Source organism: Magallana gigas, chromosome 9, assembly GCF_963853765.1.
Source record: "Magallana gigas chromosome 9, xbMagGiga1.1, whole genome shotgun sequence".
Taxonomy (NCBI): Eukaryota; Metazoa; Mollusca; class Bivalvia; order Ostreida; family Ostreidae; genus Magallana; species Magallana gigas.
This window is the reverse complement of record NC_088861.1, coordinates 35225727-35245544: the sequence shown is the minus strand read 5'-3', so window position 1 is coordinate 35245544 and position 19818 is coordinate 35225727. Positions and strand designations below refer to the sequence as shown.

General features: G+C 32.2%; 1 protein-coding gene across 1 annotated transcript in view; it reads left to right on the top strand.

Annotated features, from left to right (window-relative positions):
- Positions 1-17655, top strand: part of LOC109618080 (tolloid-like protein 1) — a 76248-nt gene extending 58593 nt beyond the window's left edge. The window contains exons 8-16 of the mRNA XM_066072284.1: positions 1349-1456; positions 5081-5189; positions 5425-5537; positions 5685-5849; positions 9097-9181; positions 14434-14555; positions 16520-16663; positions 16821-16958; positions 17474-17655. Coding sequence (XP_065928356.1) covers positions 1349-1456; positions 5081-5189; positions 5425-5537; positions 5685-5849; positions 9097-9181; positions 14434-14555; positions 16520-16663; positions 16821-16958; positions 17474-17610 — 1121 coding nt within the window. The 3' untranslated portion in view covers positions 17611-17655. The remainder of the gene's footprint in view (positions 1-1348; positions 1457-5080; positions 5190-5424; positions 5538-5684; positions 5850-9096; positions 9182-14433; positions 14556-16519; positions 16664-16820; positions 16959-17473) is intronic.
- Positions 17656-19818: the final 2163 nt, after the last annotated feature.

The window sequence follows — 19818 nt, the reverse complement described above, 5'->3', positions numbered from 1 at the left end:
ACACAAGAGGGTCTCCAAAGGGTAAAACGGAAGGGTGAATCAAGGGGAAATATAATTATACACAAAGAATTTAAGTTTGTTACAGTAAGGTTGACTTCTTTCTTTCAATTAGTCTTTCTTGCTTATATGATTAAAATTATGTGTCAAGATATAATAAATGCTTGATCATGGTTGTCTCTAAAAATTGAAGTAGAAGGAAGAAATAAAAAAGTAGAAGGTGGTCTGGGGGTCTAGCTTATAGCTAGATTGTGTTTGGAATGCAAAAATAGCCGGGTAAATAAATCACTTTAGGCGGGGGAATACCCCGCCCCCGGGTCTTAGCGACAACCCTGCTTGTGTAGGCTGATACAAAGGTATGCTTTACTAACTCGACCGAACAAAGGATTAAATGAGTTGTTCAATTACTTACTATTTAACGACGAAAAAGAGAATATTTCAAAATGATCGGCTCTGAAATGTTACACACCAACAATTGTCAATGTTTTTTTTTTTTTTTTATATAAAAAAGAGTTTCAAATTCCAATGCATTGTTGCATTCTTCAAATAAAAAACTACGTGTTGTTGTTGTTAGTGTTAATCTTGGAATTCCTTAAAAAAGTTACAAATCGAAAAAATCAATCACACACGCTCGCTCACGGTAAATGCACAAACTAATTTTTCTGATACACGCACGATCCCGCACGTTACATGAACGATCACCCACGTTACACGAACTATTTAACACGATTGGCTAGTCAACAATAACGTTGTTACCGCTGTATATTCCTACATTAATTGTACACTTTAATATAATTCTTAAAAATAACCAGATAGTCGATTTTTTTTAACCTTTCAAATTAACTAGATTTAATGTAATTTACATATGGTTAAAAGATAAAGAGTTTTGCTATTATGTTTTTGCTGCAATAAAAAAAAGCTTAATCGGACCACTTATGTTATGTCTCCAGTTTTAATTGTGAAATTCACTGCTCATGGGGCAGACGTTACTGCTTACTGCAGAATAAAGGGGACAAATATGGACATATATAATGAACTTTTATAACTTTTATGCTTTTTATGTGACTTAAGTCACTTGGATAACCTATTACCGTGGGTGTCCATGTGCGTTAATAAATTTAAAGATATGGTGCTCAGGATACCATCAAGGCCTGTGGGCCTGCTGTTTAGTCAATAAATAAAAAGAAAAATAAGGTTAATATACTTGTTTGTTTCCGAGTATCCGGTTTTTTCCTGGAATGCGTAACAGAGATGTCAACATGTGTTTAGGTTTTTTACAGGAATGTACACGTACATGTATGTTAATTTTTGAGTATCTGCTTACATGTCTACTTTATTTTTACATTTACAGATGTTAATGAATGCTTGGAAAAAAACTGCTTACCAAAAGATATATGTTTTGAACCCGAAAGTTTGAACGAGTATGAGTGCAACGGACATGCTGAAACTACTGAAAAACGTAATCTTTAAACATTACAATTTTTTCCTTAGATGCTAAGGCGCATAAGATTTAAACGTTTTTTGTTTATTTGAAAGACATGATTTTATATTTCCTTTTCATAGTGTTTAAACCGAATGCCTGAAAGATTAAAAATCAAATTCACGATTTTTCCATTACATATATAACATTTCCAATATATAACTTTAAACAAGAGGCCCAGGGGCCATATAGCTCACCTGAGCAACAATTGCCTTAATTTTGATAAAATTAGCATTACAGTATCAAAATATCTTGACAACTAAATACAGTAGATCTTGCTAAAAAAAATTGAAAATCTGTCAATTTTTATCCACCGCTATTTTTTTTGTAAATACCAAGCCCCTTTTGTTGTCGTACCTGTAAGAAGATTTTTCTCTATTCCTACATACCCCCCCCCCCCCCCATTTCGTGGCCCCACCCTTCTCTAGGGAATCATGGTTTCATCAAACTTTAATCTGTATAACCTGTGGTTTCACACTAAGTACTGAGTTTTGGACCGAAAAATTTTCCAGAATATTTTTAAAGATTTTCTCTATATATTTCTTTGTAAAAATTCAAACCGCCATCACGACCCCGCCCAACCACTAGGGAATGTGATTTTGCAAACTTGAATTTACACTACCCGAGGATGCCTCTACACAAGTTAAAGATTTTCTGGCCAAATACTCTTTAAAAAGAAGATTTTTAAAGATTCTCTCTATATATTCCTATGTAAAAATTCATCCCCCATTGTGGCCTACCTCTACCCTTGGACTATTATTTAAACAAACTTGAATCTATACGATCTGGGGATGCTTCCACTCTAATTTGGGCTTTCCTGGCTTAATAGTTTGGAAAGGAAGATTTTTTAAAGGTTTTCTCTTTACATAATAATTTATCCCCCATTGTGGCCCCGCCCTACCCCAAGGGACCATGATTTGAACAAACTTGAATCTACATTATCTGGGAATAGAAACACACCAATTTGAGCTTTCTTGGTCAAATAGTTTTTTTTTTAATAAATTTTCTCTATATATTCCTGTATAAAAATTTATCCCCCAATCGTGGCCCCACCCTACCCCTGGGAACCATGATTTGAACAAACTTGAATCTACACTATATGAGGATGCTTCCACTCAAATTTGAGCTTCCCTGGCCTAAAGTTTTTAGAGCAGAAGATTTTTAAAGATTTTTTGTGTATATTCCTTTGTAAAACTTGATCACTCCATTGGGGCCCTACATGTACCCTACCCCCAGGGACTTTGATTTGAACAAACTTGAATCTACACTACCTGAGGATGCTTCCACTTTAATTTGAACTTTTCTGGCCTAATAGTTTTTGAGAAGAAGATTTTTAAAGATTTTCTCTATATATTCCTGTATAAAAATTTATCCCCCAATCGTGGCCCCAACCTACCCCTGGGGACCATGTTTTGAACAAACTTGAATCTACACTATATGAGGATGCTTCCACTTAAATTTGAGCTTCCCTGGCCTAATAGTTTTTGAGAAGATTTTTAAAGATTTTCTGTATATATTCCTTTGTAAAACTTGATCCTCCTCTTGTGGCCCCTCCCTACCCCCGGGGACCATGATTTGTACAAACTTGAATCTACACAACCTGAGGAGTCTTCCATTTTAATTTGAGCTTTTCTGGTTTAATAGTTTTTGAGAAGAAGATTTTTAAATATTTTCTCAATATATTCCTGTGTAAATTTTCATCCCCCTATTGTGGCCCCACCCTACCCACAGGGACCATGATTTGGACAAATTTGTATCTACACTACCTGAGAATGCCTCGATTATTTTAATTTGAGATTTTATGGCCTGATAGTTTTTGAAAAGAAGATTTTTAAAGATTTTCTCTATATATTCCTATGTAAAACTTGATCCCCCTCTTGTGGCCCCACCCTACCACCGGGGGACCATGATTTGAACAAACTTGAATCTACACTACCTGAGGATGCCTCAACGCAAGTTTGAGCTTTTCAGGCCGAATAGTTTTTGAGAAAATTTTTGAAAAATACCAACACATTTTCAATAATTCTTTATTATATCCCCTTTTAAGAGGGCGTGGCCCTTCATTTGAACAAACTTGAATCCCTTTCACCTTTTGCCAAATGTAGTTGAAATCTGCCCAGTGGCTCTTGAGAAGAAGATGAACATGTGAAAAGTTTACAACGACAACGACGACGACAACGACAGACAGCGGACAAATTGAGATCAGAAAAGCTTACCTGAGCCTTTGGCTCAGGTGAGCTAAAGAAATACATTTATCTCGGATTGTTAAAATATGCGTGATATCTTGCGGGTTTTGATAGATAGATGTAGTTCTGATACCATTCTCGGGAGTTATGTCTCATCGAACAGTATCAGAAGATACCCATGTGATATGGTCTCTCTAAATATTACTTTTCCTATATTATGTAAAGGTGTATCTATATATAGGGCTGCTACGTTTATGCCTAAATGAGTTCGTAAGAAAGGTAAAATTCATCCCTACAATTTCTTTCAACTAAAAGAATATGAAAATATACATTGTTATCTCCAGTTATATAGACACCTGTTTGAGATATGAGGTTTCTATTCTTTAATGAAACGAATGAAAAATAGCATGTTTGTCAGCTTATGTTACTGAATTGGAATAAATATTTAAACTTCAATTGATATTGCTTAGCCAGCATTTTCTCTAATTTTCATAAATTTTGAAGATATTTCGATTTTTGTTATACTTCCAATATTTATTCATTCCTGGTTTTAGATGTTATAAAGACTTTATATGAGGATATAAAGTGACAAAAAAAAGCTAATGTATTGATCATTTAATAAGAAAGAAATCAAATTATGTGATTTTTTCACATACATTTATTTATAGATTAAGCGCCGAAAAAGCTTATAAAAATGTAATTTGGTAGAAAAATCAAGTTTTTAAAACAATTAATGAAATTTATTTTAAACATGTTGAAAACCCAGAAAAGACTTCTTCGTCAAAGGTAAATGTAAATTTTCATAAATATAATATTTTTGAAAAATAAATCCAATTACTTGCCATAATGGGGTTATCTAGTAACGACGTAAGACATTAGGTATGACTTTTATAAATAATTTTATTCCAAACTCTAAAAAATACATCAGCTAGCGTCAAACCCAATTAAGGTTTGACTCCCCAAACTAACGTCAAATACTGACTTAATTAAAGTTTAAAAAGATCATATAAATATATATAACGTCAAGCAACCTTACGTAACGTTGCACAACCCATTTGGTCGACGATTTTTGGTTACCGGAAGTGGCAGGCATGAAAACAAAACATAGGATAAATATATGATGAATTTTAAGGTAAAATTAACCATATACAACAAATCAAATACATTTGAAACATATCGTAATGATGAGTGACGATTTCGGTTGTTTCTAATTTAATTATCAATATAATTTTACCAATACAAATAAACATACATACATCAAAAATCGTTACAAGACTTTGCAATACTTAATGATAATTTACAAATATACCACCGTATCCGATATATATTGTACACGGTATCAATTAAGCAACAAAATGAGATAGATGAAGCATTACTTAATTTATAGTTTTATTTATTATGGATTAAAATTTCACAGTAGGATTCTTGTCCTGTCCAAACGATGGGTCGGAAGTTGTTATAGATATTCCTGAATTTGAAGCACAAACGTTCTCATTTCCACCGCAAGAAACAGACGGATTTCCAATGTAATTTTTTTTACTTATTTTATATTTTACAACAATGTAGGAATAACAACATTAGGAATATACAATCATCTTCTCTGTTAACTGACTTTTTAAAAGTATATGTAAAAGCAATATCAGAAAAGAAAACATGCAAAAATATCATTGGACACTATATATATCATGTTTTCGTCTACTCAATCAAAAATTCATGCACGCAATTAACGAAATTCAGCTTATATATTTTTGTGTATATCAGCTCTTCTACTTGTACATGGACGTTTAAGGGGGAAGAAGGGTCAGGAATCATCATTCACGTTTTTAACATGACGTTTGAAGGATCCGACAGCCTCAGTGTTGATAATGATGCTGGTATTTTTTAAAAATCTATTCTGAGAGAAAGAGAGGGAGAGAGAGAGAGTCTACTCTACAATAACGATATAATATGTATTTTGTAATACTATTTGAGTTTCTCAAAAAAATTTCGTTGTTTAAACGTGAATTTTTGAAAATCTTTAGCAGGCTTTGGGACACGAACAACTTTCGCAGAACCGTTCATCGAAGCCTCAGATTCTCAAAGTCGGATATCATTTGATAGTTCTATGAAAGTCACATTGACAACAGACGACAACTTCAACAAAATGGAGAGGTTTACGGTATCAGTTATCAGCGGCAGGGATTCTGGTAAGAAATTATCAAGGTCATTGTAATATCTGATATCAAGGAGGATCTATTTTTGTTCGTCTGTGTCTTTCGTCAGGCAATGTGTAACGTGCATTGGTGAAATATGTTGAATATTTTGGCTTTCAATTTTTCTCATAAACTATCAAGCTTAACAAAACTTATATCGATTTCTTTAAATATGCATTATCGTAAATAGTTTAATATACACCTCTAGAACCAGAAAGGTTTCAGAGCCAAAAAAAAATGAGGAATAAAAAGGTAGTGCAATCTTCTTCCTAATTATGGGCGTTTATACCTTGCTCACATCTAAAGTACTTCACTACATCAAAACTCTTTGAGACAGTACGCCATATGATGGTGACTTTAATGGTTTGTTAAACTTGTTGTAACGTTTATATTCGTTGAAAATCATCATATCTCAGTGATTAAAACATTATTCGCGTGAACCGCAGATCATTACTTTGGATCTGTCGAGGTCGTTAGTTTCACGAATAAACGCGAAACTTCTGCGATTAAACGCGTTAGTTTCGCGAAAAAACACGTAACTTTCGCGAATAAACGCGAACTTTCTCGAATAAACGCGAAACTTTCGCGATAAAACGCGAAATTTAAATACGTAAATATTGTTATTTCATAGAAGAAACCCTATGAAGAATAATTACTGAAAACAAATATATTAATTTAAATAAAACAAAATAATATTATAAGAAGATGTATATGAATTAGATTTAACCTTATACAAATTAAAATAAATTAAAGCGTAGGAAATCTTTAAAATCTTAGTACTGATTTTTAAGGTAAGGTTTGCGGTTACAGGGAGATAACTCACACATTTTCATTGTGACGTAACACCAACTACCCTTTATTTCAGTTATGACGTCAAAATTTATATGACGTCATAATTGATTTCAGGTTTTTTTATTTCGCGGGTTTTTTTAGTTTCAATAAAAAAATAAGAGGACACAAGCATTTTATCAATTTCCACGAAAACGAAATCCGCATCATATGGTTTTGAATAGTGTTTTAGAAACATCAGATTACACATATTCTAAGATACGTTTTTCCTGAAATCGGTGGACTTGGAAAGGTTTCAAATAAGACGTTTTTGTTTACATAATAGTAGTCCAAAATTAAGACTTTTGTTGCATTTTATTCATTTTTAGATAGTTCATCAGAAATCAATAAAAGTGAATCATGATATCAATAGTGATATTATTTTCGAACATTTTAAGCATAAATAACCCCCATAATAGTCGCATATAAAATGTACATATTTTCACGAAATTGTTTACATTTCATCAAAATGAAAATTGGAAATCATGAACTTTGACCTTTTGTAGTTATAAAACGGGACGGGCAAAATTCATTTGCATTTCATGAGAAAAAAGACTTTAGTTTAGTGAACAAAATGGTATGTAACATTGGTACAACCTCTAAAAAATGCAAGCCGCAAACCTTAACTAAAAGGACATAATGCATCGCGCTTCTCACATTCTAATGGGCGCTGTATTATTGAAGATAAGGCAGCAACATATTTTAATTATAACAATTTTAATTCGAATTAACCGTTTTATTCAGTATCATTTTAGAATTTAAAGGATATCATTGTTTGAAACGTTATAATATATGTTATATCGCTGCAACATAACTTAACGTCTAGTTTAATATCAGAAAGATAAGTCAAGCTGTGAATTGAAATTTTCAAGCTTTTGTTCAAATCTAGATGACGTAAATTCGTCCTCCAAATTTATCACATATGTCATTTGAAAATTAAGATTTTAAAGGTCTCCGACGGTTAAATTTATATCAATTTTATAAGAAAAAGATCATCGAAGAATGCCTGTTCGAACACAGGTTCGGCGAACAACTGAAAATCGTAATATGATGCTCAAACTTATTATTTAATTTGCACATATAAAAATGTTATGATAAAGTTTTATCAGATTAATTAATATCTATATGCAAAAAAGATAATTTTGTCTTCATAAATCAACATAACATGGATATTATAATAATGAATAATAAGTATTTTATTATATAAAACTTAAAATGTGTTTGTTTTCCATCGTTTTTCTTCATAAGGGTTCTGTATGAAATGACACTATTTATATAATAGTTTCGCGTTAATTCGCGAAAGTTACGCGTTTATTCGCGAAAGTTACGCGTTTATTCGCGAAAGTTTCGCGTTTATTCGCGAAAGTTTCGCGTTATATCGCGAAAGTTTCGCGTTATATCGCGAAAGTTTCGCGTTATAACGCGAAAGTTACTCGTTATATCGCGAAAGTTTTGCGTTTATTCGCGAATGTTTCGCGTTTATTTGCGAAACTAACGCGTTATATCGCAAAAGTTTGGCGTTTATTCGCGAAAAGAATATTTTTTTTACCTACGAAAATGAGCTCAATGGGCTTTCGTATTTTATGATATCTATTATAATCAAGTAATTTTTTTGTTGATTTGAGAAATTCTTTCAAGAAGTAGCTAATGAGCAACCATAGGTCTAGGTAACAAAATTTTCTTAATTCGTCGGCTTCAGAATAAACATGCCCTGTCTCGCTCAATCCTAGAAATTGTTATGACTTCAAATCTTTTAATAAGTTTTATTTGGCGAATGCAAGCGACAGACGAATGATGCTGAAGGTAATCTGAATATAGTCAGCCTTCGTTAGTAGATTTATCAATAACGATCAAATTCTCCATGAGCAGGAGCTGGCCGTTATAAAATGCACCACCAAGGCAAAGTTTGGGTCAATTATTTCTATCCTATCAAGAGCCGCGTCAAAACAAGAATGACATTATTAACGTTGAAATAATCTATTATATATAAAATGCAATATTTCAATAATTTATACCAACAATGTCTGTAATAGAATCAATTTTACCATTCGTAGACCCAGTTTTTTATATCATACAGTATTTAAACATTTTTGGCGTTGCATATAACATTCATCAAACGCAATTCAATCAGTGACATTTATTATCATATCATATCAAAGCCTGCTACAAAATATACATGTGGTATCGAGAAACATGCTGCCATAAAAATTTTTAATTGTATCTTGATGTCATTATGTAATGTACTTATCATACAACATTTGTTAATAAGCCTTGCGGTATTGAATTAAAAATATGAAATGTTAAAATATTAAATAATTATTCAAATGCAAAATATGAATTTATAACATCTGAGAAATATACATTAACAATTTGTGAACATATATTAAATTCAAAGTTTCAAATATATTTGTAGGAACATGTCCTGGATCCAAGACCATTCAAGCTACAGACAGTTTCCAGACAATCACCTCGACAAACTTCCCCAAATCATATGATTTGTAAGTGATGGAAAAATTAATTTGGTATTATGTCAGCATACACATAAACATACATATTGTACATAGTAAAATTCAATATGAAATGGTTATACTTTGTAGACTAACTGTTCAAAAGTCATTATACAAATGATACCAGGATAACCCATTATTACTTATTAGGTTTGTTACTGACTGTTTAAAGAAATTTGTGGGGTCGGTAAAGTCCATAGAAGGCCTTCTATGGACTTTACCGACCCCACAAATTTCTTTAAATAGTCAGTAACAAACCTAATAAGTGTTTTGTTTTGTCGAGGACCGAAAGTTTAATATGTAAACAAACAAAAAATAATATATAACAATTAAATTCATATATTATTTCTCTCATTTTTTACCTTCTTTGTCAGTCGTTTGTGCAAACCTGGATGCCATCGTAGGATCGTAATATTACGTCACGGGCAAAGGGGGGCCACTCTAAATATTTTGGGGCTTAAAATCAAAAGTATGGTTGAGCGTTTGTGTAAAAAATCAGCTCAAAGAACGTTACGGCCGCCATGTTGCCGTATAAATTTTGACGCTCGCCGTGTAAAGAAATTTATAAGGCAATCACGTGACGCGATTCATCCAATGACGTCGAGACATTCTAGTCTGAGGCAACAAATAAAGCTTGGAAACTTCCCATGGACTTTTAAATAATTATATAAGACAATTTTTTTAGCTTTTACAGCGACCCTATATATTGGTGAAACAAAGATGTTGGCACTGTGTTGATTATACCATTAAAAGCGCTATAAACAATTCCTAGTATACAATGTGTACATATGATAACATCGTTAATATGCATTTGATAATATTATATACTGTCTACTAAACAACATATCACCATTATTGATTCTAAAATGTATGATTAAATGTTCAAATCTTGTGTTAAACCCCCTCCCCCCTTGTTGGAACATTTAATACGAGATGGTAGAATATTCAAGTCTTAAGTGCCATTAAAGTAAAAGGTGTCGGTTTGACATGCCTTGACACGGGGTATAGAAATTCTTCATCTGAGGATGCTCTGGTTTTTCGTACAAATACAGCTGATCTCAGTATATTTTTTAATTGACAGCGCACTGCCATAATAGACACTATATGTATAGTTTAGTCAAGTTGTTGAATCTTGTCCTCCACATTAAACCTGTCAACTGAACTAAGTACTTTGTAATTAACAATACTAAATTGAGATATGTTTCAAATAATATACCGACCCATTTTGTTTTGACATATTTGTAATCGATATCAAAAATTTGTAAAGTATACTTAGTTGCATTTTGTTCAAATAAGTTATAAACAGAACTTCAAAATAATGTTCAAACAATAATAGAAATATTATTTTATTAAACTTTCGAACCATTGGGAATCATTATCTCTTTATCAGTGGTTAGAGAAAACAACTTCATAGTCTGAAAATCCTTTTTTTTTATTGTAGTTTCTCCCTTCCGGATTTATGACTTATTAGGTGGATTTTCCTTTTTTTAAGTCATGCTTCAACCTTACTATAAAATAGTTTTCCCTTTCATTTTTCCGGTCATCATTACTATTATGTCATATCTTTCGTTCTACGTCACACTATCTCAGATGGTAAAAATTATAGCATACATGTAAAGTATAGTATAATCACCGAGTTCTTTTCAGAATTAACCATATCTATTCATCTGTGTAAATCATCTGAAAAGAAATGGTTCAGAGAATGTGAAATTTATCACCCATATCCCCTTAAGATCATTTGTTTCAGAGTATTTTCGCTTTCTCCTGAATATCTAGTTCTGTGCTAGGATCAAATTAGAAATGTTTAACCTCATATTCTACCTACAATTATACCTTGTAACAGATAATTTGATGATGCTTTATTTAGTTTAAAATAAATGAAATCAAACTCAAAACACATCAAATTAATTATTAAACATCAGATATACTTATTTGTAACTCTTGCATATATTTTGTCCATTGATACCTTGTTTTGATGATTGAATTGGCTGTTGAATTAAAATTTATATTAAATCAATCTTATTCGGTTTAAAGGACTTATAGTCAATTCTAAAACATCAAATGTATGTGACTTAATATGCATTTTTTCTTCCAATGCCCATTAGTTGAAGAAACTAGACTAAGGTACTCCGACCCTCAATGTTAGAGTATATTCTTTATAAATGAAAAAAAAATTAATAATGGTATCCAAGGATATTTGGAAAGTTATTGCACATTTGCTCTCGATGAATATAATTGTAAAAAATATACAAGCTGGAATTAAATTTAAATAAGAAGTTTTGCACCTACATTGGTGGACCGTGGCTCAAACCTATTTACATATACATAGTCGATCTCCATAGAGACTCGAAACCAAGCATTCTGTTAACTAACTGAGCGTAACATTAACACTAGAACAGTAAAATTTTGTCTATAAAAAAATTCATAGTTCAAAAAAAAAATCCGAATAATTAAGAATTATCGGACGTGACTGAGGATCGGAGATCGTGAGATTAGTATCATTATTTTTAATACATTTATTTTGTCATTTAAAATGTGACCGAACGAATCAAGCAGAACCATCTTAAATAAAGCTTGAACTTTGTGCAGTTGTGTGAGACAGCGTGTATTTTCATTGCTAGCCACTTAGCCATCGACAAAATTTGTATGGCTTTTTAGCTAAACCTTTGCAATGGTGCAAATTTTGCTTGAAACCAGCGTCATCCAGAATTTGTTTTGACACATGAAAGTTGACAAGATTAGGATATAATGCAGGATGCACAAAACATTATAGAAATAGAAATAATTCAGTTAACGAGGCCGAGTACAGAACGAGTACGCACGCTTTCGCGCAGCGTTTCATTTGTATTGTGACGTCATCTTTTTGCTTTGTTGACGCCATTGCGTGATAGTTTCAACTGCAGATATTCAGCGAAATTTGTTGAAAATAGCTCATTTGATGTGTAAAATTGATATTATATTGTGGAATAAACATAAAGTTTCGAAGTATAAGCTATATTTGGGCTCGGGTCGAAACGTGAAGAGGGTTCAGCAAGCCTCACCCTCTGTCACGTTTTCTTAACCCGCCTAAATATCGCTTAATTCATTTATTTCAAGACATTAACAATGTATTTTATATTAATTACCCTTAATATGTGATGTTATATATTTATTTATTACTTAAATATGTCGTAATGTTTTAATAACACAATAAAGATCACAATTTCCGTCTTTGTCAAATAAAAAATAGCCATTATCTGACAAACTTGGAAATTGGGCGTACAAAAAATAACTTTGATAAGACCCCTGGAACAAACCAGGAGGTAAAAGGGTTTTTTTATTTGACAATTTGATGCCTTTTAGCAATAACTTTAATATGTAGAACAAAAAAAGAAATCCCTAGGGCAGAAGTTTAAAAAATGTGCAATTTTGGTACATTTCAAGCAAAATCCCATTGGGACCTATGTTAAAAATTAACAAACTTTGAGATGACCCCTTAAACAAACGGTGTGGTAAATGTCTTATTTTTTAATCTTAAAATAATAATTATATCACTAGAAATTCTTGTAAAAAATTTCATTCAAAAATCTAGGGCAGAAAAAATTAGACCCGGCCTCGTTAAATACTACCTTATCCTATCCTATCCTGCATTTCGTAGCCAATCAGATTTGAGTATATGTTTCCTAGTGATTTGCGAAACAAAGTACAACATTTATAGTATGAATGAGAGATAGTGTGATAAATTCGCAAAACGGTGAAAAAAATTGATGCCCGCTACACTTCTGTTGATTCGGAAAAGCGTAAGTATGCAAATGCTGTAAACAATTTATGTTACACAATACAGCGTGAAATTAAAAGATAAATGATTTTTTTCTTTTGTTTTATTTAAAGACCTTTACAGTTTAATTACTGAAGAATCCAATCGACGAACAATTCGACATATAAATTGTAGACGAATATAAGAAACGGACGCCATGTATGTGTGTGTTTGTGACTTTAAACATTTCTTATTTCTTCAATGTCTGATCACAAAGACGTATATTCGTACCCGAAAATTAAACTGAACAGTAATAATTATGAAGTATAAACTTTAAACGCCAATAAATTTATACTTTAACAAAAATCCACGTCATATAAAAACAAATGCAATATTTATAATGATTCATGAAGTAAAGAATGAGACTGAAAAAATAAGTTCTACTTAGCTAAATTTTGTATAGTTGTAATTACAAATAATTGAACTGTTTTTGGGCTATGCCAAACGTACTTGTAAACCATGCGTTAAATAGGTTAAATCGCGCTTTGTTGCTTTCCAAAAAAGAAACACAAAAGAAAAGAAAAACAATTCGTGATTAAGATCATTATTATTATCATTAATAAAGTTTAAATCTTAAGTCAAACACATCATTCTACTGTTCCTTATTTATAACAATAATAGTTAAGAATTTACATATATCGTTTACTTATAGTCAACAAATGGTGCAAAGCGTAATGTATGCATAAAAAGTGAAATTTACCAGATGTCTTAACAGATATAAGTGTGATCGACTAAAGTCAAATACAAACACTGTAACAAAAGCCAAAATATTAGCACCCCACCCCCTCCAAGAAAAAGACAACAAATACGGAAGAGATATTCTTTGCTCGTTACTTGATTTTGTTTTCCCTTGGACTGAAATATCACACTTTCATTGGTTTAAACATAGCACGTGTTTGCCTCATATATCTCTATATTTGTTCGGTGAGAAATAATATTAGGCAATATGGCCGTCATTGGCCGACGCTTTACTTACTCATTTCGACACGTCATAGTATTTAATACGCAACCCGCATGCCGTAAGTTCTTAAAGTATTTGGAGTAGTTGCCCTTTGAAATTCTTTAAAATCAGAGTAGTTGCCCTTAGAATATTGACGTCACGTTGTTCTGTCTAGAGCAGAACAAAATGGCAGCGTCGAAATTTGCGAGGAAAGGGAGAAAACATATAAAATTGAAAAGCCACAAAACATTGTAAGTAAACATGGGTTAAGCAAATATTTTTAAGTCGCTTGATAGTCCTTGGGAAAACAAAACACTTATTAGGTTACTTACTGACTCACTACGGAAATATATTGGGTTGATCAATCTCATAGACGGCTCGGTTTCGCCTCGCCATCTATGAGATTGATCAACCCAATATATTTCCGTAGTGAGTCAGTAACTAACTAATAAGTAATAGTATCAAGATATCATAGAATTATGCTAACACTTTTTAATCGTTTTACAGCGACGGAGACTGTGACGTCACAATAACAGCTGACGAAGGAATGGTTATTGTTTTCTCTTTCCCCGTTCTTATTGTCGATGATTATCAGGATGCATGTTTTGACTACTTGACTTTGTCTACAGGTACAAGTATAAAATCCTTTTTGGTTGATTTGGTTCTACGGAAACTCATTTTTAGATTTATTAATTTTTATGAAATGCAATAAAAATTGCACGATACATTTGTATTTTCAAGATCAGCCCCTAACTACGGAAGCTTTCGATCTCAAATTCTTTAATTTCTTGCTTGTCACCAACCAATTTATCACATTTGTTATAAATTGATATCAATTTTAAGCTTGGAATTCCGGCAGTACGTGATATTTTATGATGTAGTGAAGTCGGAAATTCGATATATTGATTAGTTAGAGCTTCAAAAATAACTATTATTATCAAACTTGTGTTAATCAAATGGTTTGATTAAAGCAAAGATTAAAATGTTTTCATTATCTTTAACCATATTCTACATTATGTCAATGATTTTTTTTTGGGGGGGGGGGGGGGTAAACAAGTGCTCCCCTTCTCTAATATTATGATTATTTTTTGATATTTTCATTTTTCTGCAATAAATAATATATTCGATGGCATTTCTTTTCGCGTCATTAAAAAAGTCTAAAAACAGAAATAAGTTTTTTAAATTATTTACAGCATTAACTTTTTAACATAGAAATATTATAATTTTATGAAAATATTGCTTAAATTAAAACTTCAAAGTCTTGAGTTTTTTATTCTAAATTTTAACAAAAAGTAATGGCACATAAATAATACCCAGTGATTAAAAAAAAAAATTATTATTCAATATTAAATATACTTTATAACATAAAATAATTGCATGACAACTTTCCTGAAATTGAAGGTAGATAATGAAATACGAATCACACAACTGAATCTGGAATTAGTTTCTGTTTTGAACCGTCAAAAAAGAAGTCAATTTTTATACCCCCGAAAACAAAGTTGGGAAGGGTGGTATATAGGAATCACTTTGTCTGTTCGTCTGTCTTTTCTTCCGTCCGTCTGTCCGTCTGTGCAAAATTTGTGTCCGGTCCATATCTTTCTTATTGAGACACATTGAAAGTTCCTCCTTCATACTAAGATTGCTTATGACCAGAGGGTGTGTCATGACCTTGACCCAAGGTCAATTGGGCAAGATCAGGGTCACTTGCAGGAAGAGTGCAAAACTCGTGCCCGGTCCATATCTTTCCAATAGAGAAACACTGGAAGTTCCTACTTCACTCACAGATTGCTTTTGAGCTTATGGTGTGACGAGACATTGAACTTAGATCATTCGGGCAAGTTCAAGGTCACTGGCAGGAAAAATGCAAAATTCTTGTCAGGTTCATATCTTTTTAATGGATAAACAATAGAAGTTCCTACTTCACACAAAGATTGCTTATGACCTGAGGGTGTGTCGTGACCTTGACTCAAGGTCATTCGGGCAAGTTAAAGGTTATTATTCATAAAAATGCTTAATTTCTGTCTGTGCCATGTGTTGTATTAATGGAAATTATATTTTTTTTTTAAATTAACAGTTGTTATCGATAGAACATGGACGGTTAGCTAGATAGCATCCATTATTTGTTATCATAAAAAATATTTGAGCTATGATTTTTTTCTTAGCGGGGATTATCATTTGTGAGCTTGCTCACAGTACCTCTAGTTTAGATTTATTCATCAGCGTGAAGTGAATGATCATTGCAATGAATAAATGATTATATTAACCACTTAAGAATTTGTACATTAATATTTATGAAATTAGAAATGTTAAATTTCCCAAACCTAGGTACTTTTATTTAGGACATTTTACTTTATACAACTGATCAAAATATATTACCCTATAAAAAAGAGGAATATCTGGGTTTTAGACAACACACAGCAAAATAAAGATTTTTTTTCTTTACATAGATAAAGATTATATAAATGATTCAAACAACTTGATGTTCATAATAGTCATTGCATTTTACGACGTTATATATCTCCAAATATATTTATGTTAAAAGAATGTTTAAAAGTTTGTCCACTAGTAGCTAATAATCGTCTATCCTCTTCAGAAAAGGAAACGTATTATACATGCCTTCCATTTCAAAATGCAATCAACAGCCAAACAACGGGAAATAATCTTCGTATCAAATTTAAATCGGATGATGATGAAGAATCTGAAGAGTATGGATTTGCTGTAACTTTCAAGCAAAAAGGTATTAAAATGAAAATTAAAAAATAACAAACCCTGATTTATTGACCATAAAGAGTATTAGATAAATCAATGTTGAATTATCAAATCATTATTAAACAGCTGAACAACAATCTTGTTTTAAATGATGAATTTTAACTTACTTAAACTCCTGCGTGCAGCCATTGAAGAGTGCAAACAGAATGTCACAGGAACAGAGTCGGGTGTATGTGACATGAACGCTGTATGTATCAACACAGATGGATCGTTTGAATGCGAATGCAAGGACGGATTTACAGGAAGTGGCCTTGCGTGCATAGGTATAAGCAAGCATATTATACAATTGCTGTTGCAAGTAGTTGTGATGTAAAATACCTCAAACCATTTATAATATGTATTTTAACTGTGTCACTAAAGTGAGTAATTGTTTTGTGCTTTGTTTGTCAAAACTAGAGCATTCCCAACTTCCTTATTGGAAATCGGCAATATTACAAAGACAACATTTATGTAAAGCTGTTTTCTGATAAGAGATACTGGAATATTAAAATCATTAATCTCCTCCCCGAACCTGTCATATAATTTCTCAAAAACTATAAATAACGATAACTTTTTAAAAAACGCATGCTATTTTATTTGCCAATTTTGCAGATTTTTTGTTTATCGTAAAATGATAGTCGAGAAAGATAAACTCGAGACAAAAAGAAAAATAGTTGATATATAAAAGAAGCAGGTAAAAAGATAATCAATCTCTTCACCATATATATTTCTGATCAATCTAATTCTAAACGTTAACAATTTTTAAGTTACATACATTTCATCATTATTTCTGTTAAAGCATCGACTACCATGTCAAGAAAGAAGATACTGCTGCCCCTGTACCTAGTCTGGTCCCTGGGGACAACTGTCAACGGAGCAATGCTCTTGATTCTACTGTACAAAATGGCTGCTGCACGGAATAGCGATATTTGGTAACCATTTGGTAACCAACGGAAAGCAGTTGTCCATCTATCAGATTAATAAAATGTTGATAAATTTCTGGTTTATTTCTCTTCATCTATTTGAATCTAAATACTACACCCATACATATACACATTCACACTCAAATAAATGTTAGTTCTATAATGGGCGATCCTACATTTGTATAACAATGAAATCCGTGTAAAATTAAAAATTTTAAAAATGTGGTTGTTTTACCAAAATGTTCGTTCTATGAGTAGTATTCAACTTTTGCAGAACGAGGAGTACTGTTTGATTTTGTAATGAGTTATATGGATTTTGTCGGCTGAATGAAAAATAAGACTTTGAAAAGAAAATAAACAAGTTTAATTTGAATAAGAATATTACTAAACAAAACAAATTAATATTCCCACTCCACCTTTTCACTCCATTCTCATTCGAATATGACTTCCCAAATATAATTCAATTAAAAAAGTTAACAAATATCTGATATTATCAACTTAATTCCAAACTTAAAAGTACTTTTGATCACAGTGCATCAGAAATAAAATGGTAATAAAGTGCAAAAATGTTGTTTTAGAATCTGTTTCAACCAATAAAACGTTTGTTGAAAAATTACTCAAATATTGTCTCAAAGTTCAATATTAAAAAAAAAACGTAAAAATACATGAACATTAAATTTCAGCTTTGCATAAAGAAAAATTAAATTTTGACAACAGTCGCTTTAATACTGGTAACCCCAATTTGAAAAGGATGCCAGTCACGTAATACATCAAGGACACCATGCTACTGTGACGCCCCTGCGCTAGTCACACTGCCTGTATCTCGTGCGTCCTTACCAAAAATTCTAGACTCACAGGTCTCTTGCTTGCAGTTTGCAACCAATTCTCACTAGTACGCCTCGCTCAACGCAGCATGCGTCCCCGACATTCGTCTGTTACCCAAGACCTTCCATAGCGAAAGTTCACATCTTGCGCCCACAGTCTGAGGTACAGGGAATTGAACCAAACACCTCTTTGCACTGAAATATTTCACTGTGACTAACACTACTGAATTCAAAATCCACTGATATTCCCAAAAATTGACTGTCATTGTCTGACATCTACTGTATAACCACTGTACCCTACTGTAAATCCACTGTACACCCACTGTACAGAGCTACTGTACCACACTGTATCCCACTGTACCCCACTGTACAGAGCCACTGTACTCCACTGTACTCCACTGGACAGCACAGTACCTACCCACTGACCAGCACTGTACCTCACTGTACACCACTGTACGGGGCACTGACCAGCACTGTACCCCACTGTACACCACTGTACAGGGTACTGACAAATACTGTACACCACTGTAACCCACTGTACCTAGTATGTTTTTATAAGTTATTATGAATTGAATATTTACTTTATTTGAGACCAAAATCTGGATTTGTTTTGATTCTTTCCTATTGCTTACAAGAGATAAAATGGGCTTCTATTTCTTTAAGTTCATATATAATTACATGGGCGGTCAGAATTCTTTCCAGGGAAAGGGCAGAAATACTTGTTTTCTGGGGGAGCTTAGACATATTTTGGATAGTTGTACTATGTAAGTTTAAAAAAAATTAAATTATCCTTTGACCCCCCCCCCCCCAATCCTCCGATCCACGCATGTATTTATCTAAAAACTCGGAATCCAATTATCATACAAAATATAGCAACTTATTCAGTAAAAAGGGGAAATACTTTTATATATTTCAAAATCAATGATTAAGTAACTAAATATTTAGTTTTTTTTTACAATGAATTTCATTTAATCAATATTGTCAAATAAATATTAGTATATATGTTACATTAAAGTTTTAAAATTAAGAGAATTTAAAACTATGAATTACAATTTATAGATAGTTTTAAATTATCTGAATTTTAAAACTTTAATGTAACATACATGTGGAGGAGGGACAACTTTTTTAACGATAAAAAAATTCCACCATATTGCTCAATATACTGACTTTTTTTTCAAAAGAGAGAAGATAACTGGTCTGGACTTTAAAATGTCTTTGAAGTTTTACTTCACAGGAAGATCAGCGAGTCAGTATCTGTGTATAGTATACATACTTTCAGTAGATCAAAAGGTGTGAATGTCCCAATATTCAATCTTGTAAATTGTCAGTCTGACACCTTGTTCAAGATATTATGTAATTCCCTTATAAGGGTATTTGTGGTCTTTAGATGATTAAAT